The sequence below is a fragment of the Eptatretus burgeri genome, chromosome 10 (genome assembly GCF_056783735.1).
Source record: "Eptatretus burgeri isolate ZD-2024b chromosome 10, Ebu_testis_v1, whole genome shotgun sequence".
NCBI classification, from domain to species: Eukaryota; Metazoa; Chordata; class Myxini; order Myxiniformes; family Myxinidae; genus Eptatretus; species Eptatretus burgeri.
In genome coordinates this window covers 31,576,378-31,590,718 of record NC_140970.1, presented here as the reverse complement: position 1 = coordinate 31,590,718, position 14,341 = coordinate 31,576,378, and the positions used below count along the sequence as shown (strand labels likewise).

The window sequence follows — 14,341 nt, the reverse complement described above, 5'->3', positions numbered from 1 at the left end:
GTTTTGAGGTTTCTGTGCTACCTCTGGCACTGGGTGCCTTGAATGTGTGCATAGCATCATAAAATCAGGAGATTACAAAGGCATTTTGGAACCCAATATTCAACCAAGTGTCAGAAAGCTGGGTCTCTGTCGAAGGTCATGAACAGGATAATGACCCCAAACACACTTCAAAAAGCACCCAGGAATGGTTCAAGATAAAATGCTGGACTGTTCTGAAGTGCCCAGCAATGAGTCCAGATCAAAATCCCAATGAACATCTGTGGGGAGATCTGAAAACAGCAGTTGGGAGAAGACACCCTTCAAATCTGGCAGAACTGGAGCACTTTGCACAAGAAGAGTGGGCCAAACTGTCAGTAGAGAGGTGTAAGGAAGCTCATTCATGGCTATAGGAAGTGCTTGACTGCAGTTATTTTGTCCAAAGGGTGCTACCACATTATCAAGTCTTGGGGGTCAAAAATTTTGACAATGCCATTTATTTTTATTTTCTGATTTAAAAGTATATATTGAGTTTTGAATCAAAACAAAGGTTCTGTAATGTTAACAGTGAAATATAGAATTGTGGGGACCAAATACTTTCGTCAATTTCAAGTTATTTTTTGAGAAAATCGTGAGTTGTTTGAAAAAAAGTGAAAGGGTGCCAATATTTTTGACGACAGTAGCTGGGTCAAGATTTGAACCCAGGCCTCTAAACAAAGTTGAGAGATTAACTGATATGTATTAATTTGGTCTAAAACTTGGGCATGTGTGGCATGGGCGTGCATGGGTAGGACATCAAACATACATATGCAATACCCAAAGGAAATTTTTTGAATCAAATATCAATTGAGGTTCCACTGGGTAGTCTGATTTAAATTGTTCAAACCCATCACACAACTTCAAATGTTTGAATTGATGCCTTTTGCAATATTTCTTTTCCCAGCAGAAATGTTACATGTGGGTGCTGGGATAGAAAATTATGCTGTGCCAAAAATGTCACACCATTTAAGCCTTCAGCAAGTGGGATCTGGTCTTCAAGAAAACATCCAAAAAAAATATTCCAGTCAAACCAAACTATGAGAAATTAATTGGTTCGTTCACATTTCCATCCTGGCTAAGTTGGTCTGTAAAACAGAACTATCCACTCCTAAAGGCAAGCCATTAGTGCACAAATTTTGACATCACACCAAACCACAATTTAAACCTCTCAACTGAGCAATGTCTATCAAAACAGGGTTAATGGATGTTGGTCAGGACCTTTGCAGTCCATAAATCCCTATATATATATATATATATATATATATATATATATATATATATATATATATATATATATATATATATATATATATATGGCACACCTGTGTCCAAGGTGCATGGTGGATTTGCCACGTTATGAAATTTTTTTTTTAACCTTCACATAACGAGCTAGCTATCATGTGCAGCCTACGGCTGCTCGTTACATCATTTTCTGGAGATATGGTTGTGCTGCTGATGGAGTGCCCTCTATTAACAGTACACTTGGACTTACCTCAGAAGGATGACCAGCTGGATCAACCCCACCTGGTGTTGATTAAATGGAAACAGGGGCTCAAACTCAAGACCCTAAGATCCTTAATACAGCCACCTTAACCATTAAGCCAACACCAAGCTTCTTTACATAACCTATATATGGTACTTTATATACACACCATAGTTCATAAATCTGGACATCAGAAAGTCTCCACAAAAAAAAATTTTTTTTATGGACCCATTAATGAATGCTTAATTTCAATGTTTACTGTGTTTATAGTGTAAGGTTAGATGAGCCTGGTGTTGGCGCAGTGGTTAGGGCAGCGGCTTGGGATCCAAAAGGTCCTGAGTTCAAGCCCCGTTGGGCCACTGAATTAATACACCAGGGGGTTGACTCAGCCTGTCATCCTTCCGAGGTCGGCGAAATGAGTACCAGTATACTGGGCCGGTGTATACCCCGGTTAAAATAGGTGTACCATATCCCTGTGTCGTAAGAGGCGACCAGGGTTGCGTCAGGAAGGGCATCCGGCATAAAACATGTGCCAAATCACTATGCGGATCATACGGATGATCCGCTGTGGCGACCCCTAACGGGAGCAACCGAAAGAAGAAGTGTAACGGTTAGAGGCTTGAAGCATCCTTTCCGAATCTGGAACGTCAGTGGTTCAAACCCCATCCGAGTTATACCAAAGACCTTTTATAAAACGGTACATGCTGCTTCCTTCCTTGAGGCTCAGCATTTAAGATAAGAGTGAAGACAAGCAAATCTGGAAAGGCAATGGCAAACCACCCAGGATAACCCTTGCCATGAAACTGCTTCGACAGCACCAATGCTCTGAACCAGAGTACCGTGCGATATAATACAATCAAACCGGGATAACAAACCTTGCGCAGACAAATGCTCCACCAATCAGCTCAATATGCCTGCATATAATAGGGCAGTAGAGTGAACAGTTTGTGTTCGTGGGCAGGAGGGTAATAATTATCAATCGTAAAATTTATTGTGCTGTCCATTCCTCCCGATGGTTTGTACCGTTATTGTCTGTCTCTGATAAATCATTTATATATTTTAATGAGGAACTCTGATTCGGTACATGGGACTTATGCCATGGAGAATAAATTATCTTGAGGCCCAATGCAGGGAAGTGTGAGCCACGGTGTTTCAAGGAACCCTCATTGTATAAAGTGATCAGTGTGCCTAAATAGTTTACTAAACAAAATTTTGGAGGAGATATTCTAAACAAGCGTTTGAAAATCTATAAAAAAAATGTATGGTCTTCCTGGTCTATATTGAGTCCTTCATGTGCTCACTCTGGGGAATTTGTAATGAAGTTGTCAATAAGGGCCTGTTTATTTTCACATTTGTAAATTAATGATACTAGTACATGCCCGTAAAAAATAAATAAATAAATAAATAAATCAAACAGGCCGTTTCTTCGCTCTCACGTGCCCGTACGTGCGTGACCCGGAAGTTCGATATTATTCGCAGTTACGATTATTCGCAATTTATTTTTAATACCCAATTATTCAATTAGCGCCAACGTATTTTACCTTTTCGCAATGTCGTAGCAAGGAAAAACAAAAAGAGAAGAGAAGAGAGAGAAAAAATTTACTTCCTGGTTCGGAGCATACCAACACTCTGATGTTCCCGAAATTTATACACCGTCTCATATGAAAACGATCATAACTTGGGCCATTGTGTTTATCTATAAATGCGCAGAAGAAATCGAGAAATTATTAGAATACACGAAGTCATCACTCTCCGGAAGCCCGTACGTTGTAACCCGTAATGGGGAACATGGCTGTGCTTCCCTTCCCCATCGGCCACGCCCACGCAACAACGTGTCTTCCCATTGGTTTGGTAAATAAATGGCCATAACTTGGGAACCACTTGTCAGATTAATATCGGACCTTGAAAAGGCACATCCTCAGGTCCCCAGCAATATACCTGGCAAGTTTCAATTAGATCGGACCAGAGGTTGTCGAGAAACAGCGGTCACACACACACACACACACACACACACACACTGCTGGAATTATAGATAGATTTCTTGTGGGGCTGACATAATTATTTAAATTTTTATGCTAGTCTTGGTTCCCAGTATGACAAATAGCCCCAATATTATTTGAAAATAGAATTGGATCAGCTCAAATAGGGTCTATCCATGTGAACTGACGGAAAACGTCGAAATTGACCATTTTCACATGAGAAGGCTCTTATCGGTGCCTATAAATTCCCTTGAGTCCAATCCGATAGAAAATAAATATTTTTTATAATGATATTGCTTGAAAGTTTCTTCGAGTAATAGTAAACTTTCATGCTAGGTACCATCAGGATTAGGGAACTGATATGACTCGGCTAGCAAATTGGGTTTGGTCAGTGAAAATCTCCACCGGTCCGTCATATTTTGCATTTCAGTCAATAGTTTAGACTAATAACATGGCAATTAAATTGTTGTTCGTTATATACTCAAATACAATGGGAGTGATTAATCTGACCAAGTATCATTCCTTTATTCCCCCTATTAGTGAAAATATCATCCGATGAAAATTTCTCCACCGGTCCATCATATTTTCAGAAAGGTAATTTTTCTGTGTAATTCATGTTATTTTCCATAATAAATGCTTTTGATTATATTACTAAGCTTACTGATAGCATTGATGCAGTATTTTATTCAGGTTGTCATTTCTGGACAATTTTGGGTTTTTGACCCTTCGAATGACAGTCATCGATGAGCTGACAGTCATTTTAAACAATGGTTCACATAGCATTATGAAACAATGGTCCAAGCTATAAAACCCCAAAACTACAATGTTTTTGTCCTGGACCAATTAGAGCTGACATTGCTGTTGTTTGAGCTGAAAACTTGCATGTCAACCTGACCAAATCAAAAAATCCTACCCTATTTTGAAAATGATATTTTGTGATGACCAATCCTTTTTATAAACTTTTTTTTGCAAAATGTTCAGTGAATCTTGGATTTTTTTTATGCTGTAACAACTTCACTGTACATGAAAATTGATTTTTTTCACGACTTCTGAAACAATTTGGCTCACACTTAGCTGCTTTGACCCTTGATCATTTTGTTATGTAGGCCGTGGCTGCTGGTTACATCGTGGCTGGAAGCACGGTTATGCGGCTGATGCAGTGCCCCTGTTCAGTAAGCTGGTACTCCTTTTGACGACCTCGGAAGGATGACTGCCTTGAATCAACCCACCCCGTGTTATTTAACGGCCTGACCGGGACTCAAACTCAAGACCCTAAAATATTAAGCCAGCCACCTTAACGGTTAAGCCAACATCAGGCTTAATTATAGCGAATGAGATTCCCGTAGCACAGAACAAATCTTCCTCACGGGTTTGTCCTCGTGATTAACCATAAATTGGCTTGGCCGCTCCTAGTTTTCATTTTAACCCCAATCTGTAGGGCTTTAAAGAAAAAAAAAGACTATTTTAACAGGAATGTTTTTTGGTTGCTGCAAATTAAAACAATCCCTTGCATAGCAATAGCTCAATCGCACCCGAACCAAATAAATACTCTGGTGCTCCATGCTGCTGTAGCTCGAGGAACTCAAGCTGGGGGTTCGTGGAGTTGAGGATTTAAAACGTAATTAACTTCTTTTTTCGTCTCTTTTTACATTTAAAAATAATCCGAAAGATTAGTGGATTTTGTCCCATTCACAATGGTTCACACATCTCCCATCACTTACCAGCACCTATTGTGATATTGGTACCTCATGACAAGCAGGGGGATTTTCAGGAAACATTGCATCACAAGTCGATTGTTGGTTAACCCAACTGGCTCATTAACCTCATGCCCCATCTGCCTCCAGCACCTGAAAAACATCAATGTAATGCTAAGCCACTCATTATTTTGCAAACTACTTCATTCTAACCTTCCATACTTCTAAATGTAAGACCTGAAGGTAATCACTTATACTCCAGCTCACGCAGCCAAAGGAATCTAATCCAAATATTATTCCCAAAACCATCAAGTGACACCAATAACCAGCAAAAGTTAAGACAAGCCGGTAGGCGATGAGGGATTCGCTAGGATCGAAGTACTTGATACGATGCTTTTCATTCTGACTGATCCACCGACGAAGATTCATTGCAAAAACGTTTTGGTTCACATACAATTGTTCCTCTACCTGGCAAGATTTTTCCTATTGCGTATTTTGCCAACTGGCACTCCTCATAAAAATGACAGTAAATAGACACCCTATTTTTGAAAGACTACCATTTGAAAAAAAAATCAGTTTGCTGGTTTGTGCTGTGGAGCCTCGCGTTGCAGACACACACGGAAAACCCGATAAACTTCTCTCAATGCTCTTGTTTGACCACACCTGAGCCACACAATATTTTTCATAAGCCACGCCCACTTTTCATCAACCACCTCCACTTTCCCGAAGCTCCACCCACTTTCCTAAGCCCCTCATAAAAAATGACGGTAAATAGACACCCGATTTTTGAAGGACTACCATTTGAAAAATAAAACCTCAATCAAAAATCGGCTCGAGTAAAATTTTCTAAATATCTCGAAGTGTTTAATTCCGAAGTCTCGTTTCTCTACATTCAAAACTGAAGGACAAGTATTGAAAATACTGTACGCGGTTTTTCGGCCACTGCACAGCAACGGGTGGTTGCTAGGCAACGAAATTCAAACGTGCACATTCCCAGACCATATGGCACCTGTTGGCAAAGTTTCATCGAAATCGGTTTGCTGGTTCATGCTGTGGAACCTCGCGTTGCAAACGCACACAAAAAAATCCGACAATAAGGGATATCTAGCATATATAGCAAATCCAAAAAGAAAAAACACCGAATACTTGTACATAAAAATATACCCGTGTGGGAGTGACGGTCATCTCTGCGAGAAATAATAGGAGTCACAAACTGAGAGTTAACGAATACCAAGCACGAGAATGACCTTTACAAGCATGAGTTCCTGTTACTAGGGTGTAGTGTTCTCGGGTCAGGAGGGATTTTTGGCTAACTTTGAAGTCACGTGACGCGAAAACGAAAATCCGGCCCGCCAAAATCTAGATATTGTCCCATAGATTCATATGCCACAATCAAATTCAAGATAACTTAAGAAATGTAGGTGGAGATAGATTTTGAAAATCGTCATTTTGCAACTACATGAAGCAGTTTTCGCAAAATTCAATCACGTGACGTGTACGTATTCGAAGATATCGGTATTCTTTCGAATGGAAATGAAAGACAAGGTCAGCTGCTATGCAATGACACCATTCACTAACTTTTACCATGCCCAGTAGAGAATATATAGCCTCCTGAAGGTAGGGCATTTTTTGCCAACTTTGAAGTCACGTGACAAAAACGAATATCGAAAATCCGGCTCGACCAAGTTTCGATATTGTCCCATAGATTCATATGCGACAATCAAATTCAAGATCGCTTGAGAAATGGCGGAGGAGATAGAATTTGAAAATCGTCATTTTCGCAACTTCAAAGGCCTCGTGACCTTGACAGTCATACCATCGTGTACGTCTCATCAACCTCTATCAGGATCACTAATGACCAGATCTCCCGCTTCTTCATTGTGAACTGACGGATCGAAGGACATCGACACCCATATTAGGTCATGCTCAAAGAGATGACCTAAAAAGGAGACAGACAACAGGACAGCAATCAGAACCAAGCTAATGCTGGAGCTGTAGAGCTCAGTAAGCATTTCACTGAAGCTCATCTCTCCTCTTCCACCACTCCACAAAATTAAGGGTGAAGCAGAATGAAGCAACAGAGGAGGCTGAAGGGGGTGGGAGGGAGGCAAAGCACCAATGAAGCAATAAAGGTCATACCAGCCCAGCACAAAAACAAAATTAAAAAAAATAATAATAATAAAAACCATGAAAAGAGGTAATCCAATAACAGGTATCCTCAGCTGCAGAAGCAGCCCATCGGTGGCACAGAGATAGCATCTGCTCAATGCAAACAATTCTTGAAGCAAACAAAACCCATTATACAAATTTGCTCACAAAGCACAATAACAGAAAACAAAAACACAAAACTCATTTAGCTCTCTCAATCGATGCACACGAGTTCACATCTTCCTCACACTCAAGCAAAGTCCAAAATGATCAACATTACATTCACGAGTGCAATTAAATGTGCAGAATACAAGTCAACTTTATTCCGAGCTAAGTCTCCTGAAGCATTTTGTACATTTGTAACAGAATGAACTTGGTTGACATGAACAGTGCCTGAAGCTTCACGTTAAGCAGCAGCGGAGAATATCGTGGGTAGCAACGGGCACTTGGATCCAACGGAACGTCGAGAAAACACCGCGGAGCCTCGAACAGGCATTTTCTATCAGTTTGAACGAAAACTTACACAAACTGGTATCAAAACAGCTTGCCAAACATTGCAGCCTCATCGGCAACATTTACAACAGTATAAGTATTGAAATGAAACGTCCCTTCATTATCCAGTTAGACAACTAAAGTTTGGAATTCAGCATGCAAAAATAATAATAGTAACAAAATTAGTAGATGCATAACTACACAACTTACAGTGACGTTTATCATTTACAAAGCTCTTCCTAACCAAAATAAATTACTGAGATGCAAATAAAAATCACATGATAATGTCCTGAAATGTAGATACTTCTGGATTCGGATCAAAACAAAATGAAATGAAACCACAGAGAAAGGTTGCTGCAGAGCAGGCAATCGGCTCGAGGTTATCCCGACTTGAAGAGCAAGATCGCGACCTGGCCCAAATAAAAATAAATGAAGTGCTTCGTCTCGTGGGTCACGTAGCTGCCAAAGTTGCGGCCGACAATGCAGTGCCAAGTTGGGTTGTATTTCTTGTCGAACTCCTAAGACAAAAAAGAAAAGGGAGTGGGGGAGGGGGGGCGGGATTTACCACACAGCAAATGACTCCTTACAATTTGTGAAATCCAAACCAAGATGCACACACTCGCCTCCAAGCTGTCCAACAGTCTGGGTTTGAATCCCGACCCAGTTGAACACCGTCATCCCGGTGTTTCACCAATGTGTGCACCATCCCTCAGATGGGCATTAAACTGGGCGTCCCATATGCCAGCATTCGTTGGATGTTAAAATATCCCAATGTCCTTCGTAAAGAGTAGGCGTGCTATCACCGGCACCCTGAACAAGTTACAAATTCCTGGCCTAATCTAAAGAGAGCATTGGTTCAGCAGCACAGCTACGCTCTCACCCAATGATGCGACCTCACAGCGTTGCCCTGCATATCAAAGTAGTAGTACTGAATGCTGAATGACAACATTGCCACGTGCGAAATAACGATTTTACAAGACCAGAGTGGCACGAGTTGAAGTGGCATGAAGAGGTTGATGGCTTTCGTGGAGTTATAAAAAAAAAAGACTGCTGAAAGTGAAATGTGCATCAAATCAAACTCTTCACGATCCTGAAAGTGTCCCATCAAGCAATACAAACTTAAGGAATTTGTATGGAAGCAGCACAAAGCATTTCGGCCAATCAATGCAGCATGGCAACAAAGAATAGACTCCAAAACTTAACCGTGACAAGATAACCGTTGAGTAGCATCAAAGGAAAAGTTCTGCAGTTTGTGAAAATGTTTGGGGCTTATAGCAAGGTATGATGTCCACATTTAGGACACTGGGGACCAAAAAATGAGTCATTGTATGATTAAGTTTTGCATATCATTTGTTAGCCAACATCATGGGGATTCAGGATCGATTTGGGCAGAGCTTAATTCTTCCTCTTTCTATTGCTCTGACAGAGTCAAAGTTGGTCATCAATTATCTGTATTAAGGAACCACTCATATTCTAAAATTGGTCTGATGGCTTAGATATGTATTATACACTAATTGGAAACCACATATATGGACAATATTTGGTTTACCTGATATTTGACCTTGAGCAAAGAGGTCAAGGTCTATGAAATTAACAAATTGATCAGTGTTCATTCAGGTCATAAATATATATGCACATAAACTTAATCATAGAAATACATGCTGTGATGAACCAAACTAACATCTTAGGATTAAAAGTGCAAATTTCTTAAAAACGTTACGTACTTCCTAACGACCTTTGATGTTCTGTATACTGAGCACAAACTGGCCTTTGGTATTGATTTTTATATCATAGGGCCATCTTGGTAAACTTATTCTATGGTTATAAAATCAAGCTTATAGCTTTCAGTAATTTTGTAGCAGCTTGGTGAATGCAATTTGTTACGTACTTCCGAACATTTTTGATCCAATCATGGAAGTGAACCTAAAAACTAGTATGTTGTAATGATCCATGTTGAAACTTGCCATTTTAAATCATCACTTTATGCAGAAGTAAATTGCTATTTAAGATGTTCTATCAGATGCATTTCAAATTTCTGGAATAAGATTTTATAAGCTTCACTATGACTGGGGGAAATTTTGCAAAATCTGAGATTTTACACGTTTGAAGGTGCCAAGATATGCAGAAGGTCATAATAAATGTACTGTTTCGAGGAATTGTTCTATTCTTATGTATAATGATGTGTGTGTGTGTGTGTGTGTGTGTGTGTGTGTGTGTGTGTGTGTGTGTGTGTGTGTGTGTGTGTGTGTGTGTGTGTGTGTGTGTGTGTGTGTGTGTGTGTGTGTGTGTGTGTGTGTGTGTGTGTGTGTGTGTGTGTGTGTGTGTGTGTGTGTGTGTGTGTATATATATATATATATATATATATATATATATATATATATATATATATATATATATATATATATATATATATATATATATATATATATATATATATATATATATATATATATATATATATATATATATATATATATATATATATATATATATATATCATTATACATAAGATGCATTTTCAACCATTTTGGATAACATATACAATCATACATGTAACCAATTTCGAAAAAATTAGGTATAAAAATGGAAAAAATAGCCTGTGTTTGGATAAAAAAAAAAACATGCTTTGTAAGCAACTATATCCATAGGACCCACAGCAAAGTATACATTTTCTGAAAGCACAGACACTTGGGCATTATATAACATTAAGATTGTTTATCTTATTAAAACTGGGTTCAATTTCTAAGCTTTCTCCTCATTTAGGACCACAGTGTACACAATACCATGCTACAAGCCTTGGGATCAATACCATTTAACACAGGTGCAAAATCAGATACAAGTGATGCATTTTGCACCTTCATAGCCCTTTGGAATCGTAAAACAGGACAAAAACGGTAAGAATGCCAATGTTGGGCCATTTTGTAGCTGCCTTTCCAGGATCATCGCCAATCAGTTATATCAACCCTCTTGGGAATGGGGTTATCCTTCCCACTCGATGCAGACCATTTCCCACCAGATCCCACGCAAACGCTGCAGTTAAACGGCCCATCCTTCACCACAATGATAAACATGCCCCTGAAGTAAGCAAGAGCCAAGCTGCCGTTTAAAGTATTTTTCTCCTGCTTGCCTTGTTTTTGTGGCAGTAATGTCTCGAGTTTCAACTCGCTCTTGATGAACAGCTCTGTGATCAACTAAAATGTTGTCAACTCATATTGGAAATGTAGTGAACAGGATTAGGCAATCGTCAAAGCCCTTTTCATTTTCAATACAAGAAGGGGTACCCAGAAAAAAAATTAACTTTCACCCTTAAAAAAAAAAAAAAAAAAAACAATCGTGTGAATAAATTATTGAAATAGCAGCTGCTTTTTCATAACCTCTTCTCACTTGTGTTGGAAGTAGAGGGAAAGGCAGTGTAAAATCAGAAATAGTTTGATATGGCAATACATTATTGTTATTCAAATAAATAAATAAAAATGTTTTGAATGTAGTTGACACCGATGTTACAAGTGAAGATGATAAAGGAGGAAGAGTTTGTATTTCAATCTAAATCGAAACCAGCCTATATATATATATATATATATATATATATATATATATATATATATACATATATATATATATACATACATATATACATACATATATACATACATATATATATATACATACATATACATACACACACATAAATATATACATATACATATACATATACATATATATACATATACATATATATATATATATATATATATATATATATATATATATATATATATATATATATATATATACACACACACATATACATCATACTGTTTGCAGCCTTACTCAAGTGCATCACACTTTGCAGATTGGGCTCAATTAGTGGTATCCCCCATCAAACTATTTTTGCCAGCCGGATGTACGCACGCAGGGACAGACGGACGGATGCAAGGACGCACACAGGCACACTAAAACCGAACTCCTTTTATATTATAGATAGATGAAAATTTCACACAATTTAAACCAAATTGCTTGGTTAGACACAAAGCATTTTCTCAGAGCAAAGAAGCAAGGTCCAGCTACAGGCAGGTGCAAAATGGTTGGTGGGGGAGGAAGGAGATAGATAAAAGAAAATGAGAGGGGATGAGGAGTTTTCCAGAAGATAAAAACCAAAAGGACAAATCAGGGATGGATTGTATATTGGAAGTGTATGGAGAAGAAAAATTCCATTTATTCATTCATACCATGTGGATATCTCAATTTAAAAAAAGGGAAGAGGCACAATGATACTGTTAAACATAACAAATAATACTCACCTATCATGGGTTTTATCTGCATGATGGAAAAGGTACACCAACCACCATGGGAAGCAAGTAAAGCTGATGTTAACCTCTCCTCATTGCTCCAATGGTGAGAAGCCCAATAAATCAGTTTTATTTCCTTCCCATGGTGGTTGGCACACCTACATGAATTTGTCGTTGATAAAAGTTATCGTTCAAATTGTCCGGAGAAGCAGATACAAGCCTTAATAAAGCTTAGTGTTTTTAAATCTTCAAATTCAGTAGATGCGACAAGATAGTTAAGGAAAAAAATACATTTCTGGACATATAATGGGAATCTGATAAATCAAAGTCAACAACGGTAATCCGTTAAAATTTCACATTGGATGATAGTCATGACTTTCAATACAGGGTGACCATAAAGTCTGGAAACATGTCATTTAGTCCATAGGCCCAGGCATATATCAGTACCATCTGAGGAAACCAAACTTTAGGGCTACCAAGTTATTGGTAGGGACCATATGATTACCATTCCAGAAGAGCAGCTTAGTGTATGTATTTTGCATTTTTACCATTTTACCATTCTGAGATATTGACGTTTTGGGGGAAAATAAAAAAAAAATAAAAATAAAAAAACCAACGACCACTGGAAGTGGCAGAGCTGAAGTCCACGCAGGAGGAAGCAGACACCCGAATGATTCTGCATGCTCTGCATGCAGCAGAGGCTGGGTACAAGGCTGTGGTGATCACTGCCGAAGATACAGATGTCCTCGTGCTGTGTCTTGCCTTCAGGAAGGACATCCCATGCCCCGTGTATCAGAAGTGTGGTACGCAAACCCGCACACGGTTCCTAGATCAATGGGAGACATTCTGTGATGCCCTGGTTAGACTGCACGTGTTCTCCGGTTGTGATACAGTCAGTGCCTTTGCAGGCCGGGGAAAGATGGGCGCCTTGAAGCAAATGAAGTCGGATAAGACCTACCAAGAGGCCTTCAGTCAGCTCTGTCATTCATGGGAAGTATCCACCGAGCTCCTTCAGAAGCTGCAAGAGGTCACCTGCCACATGTACGTGCCATCTACCAACACCACGAAAGTCAATGAACTCCGACATCAACTCTTCTGTGCCAGACGGGGAGAGATAGAGTCCAGTCAGCTTCCACCATGTGAAGACTGCCTCTTCATGCACGTCCTCCGTGCAAACTACCAGGAGGCGATGTCTGCAATGCCAACCCTATGTTCCAAGTCCCAAGGGTTGTGGATGGACTACTGATGATGACGGGAAGCTGGCCATCGAGTGGATGTAGGGTTCTCCAGCACCGGACGCAGTGTTGCAACTGCTTTCCTGCAAGTGTGGACGGTCGTGCAAACTCCCAGACTGCAAGTGCCTTGCCAATAGCCTGAAGTGCACTGACTTGTGCAAGTTGTGAACCTGCAGCAACCAGCCTGCTGATGTCGAGGAAGAGGTTGTAGACCTCGAGGACTGATGCTGATAACAGTGATGAAGACTAGACTACTGATCCATGGTGAGAATGTTTTGGCACAATCACAAGGACATTCATGGCTACAAATATGCATGAGTAAAATAGTACATAAACATGCCACAGTGGCGTGGTGAAATTTGGGTTATCCGTAAATTTCACATTTTGGACGCTTGTTGGAACTAGGGTAGGGGAAGGGCAATTCCTTTAACTGTGGTAAAAACTTGTAAAATGTTCATAAATGTTTTCCTCATACAACATGTGCATGTTGTAGGCTACTGCGGTTCAGTAGCACGACCCAGGGAACTTGTATGATAATATTATAAATTAAAATGTACTGAAAATCACTAATCAGCAACATTTTGATGGGCCCTATTGTTCGCCCCTTTCTGCCATAAAACAAATTCTGCCTTCAGGAATGACAAAGGATTATTCGGATGGTATAAATAAAGCATTTCAGACATGTATTTGTGGTTTGCAGTTCATTCTTTCCCCATGTGGAAACAGCAATTGCATCATTCGTGAATGTTTCTGAGTTTGCCTTTTCGCTTTCATTATGCGGAGGGTGGGTACATTCCAGAGATAACTACCAATAAACTGCCAGTCTGCAATGGTTATCACATCAAAATATAATATATATATATATATATATATATATACATACATACATATATATACATACATATATATATATATATATATATATATATATATATATATATATATATATATATATATATATATATATATATATATATATATACATATATATATACATATACACATA

At 39.0% G+C, this 14,341-nt stretch overlaps 1 protein-coding gene across 5 annotated transcripts in view; it reads right to left on the bottom strand.

The window, feature by feature from the left end:
- Positions 1-7,620: 7,620 nt before the first annotated feature.
- LOC147018237 (dynein light chain 2, cytoplasmic) overlaps positions 7,621-14,341 on the bottom strand; it is a 19,111-nt gene continuing 12,390 nt past the window's right edge. For all 5 annotated transcript variants that reach the window (XM_085897741.1, XM_085897743.1, XM_085897744.1 and 2 more), the window contains exon 3: positions 7,621-8,329. In XM_085897741.1, the coding sequence (XP_085753867.1) occupies positions 8,192-8,329 (138 nt within the window). In that variant the 3' untranslated portion in view covers positions 7,621-8,191. The remainder of the gene's footprint in view (positions 8,330-14,341) is intronic.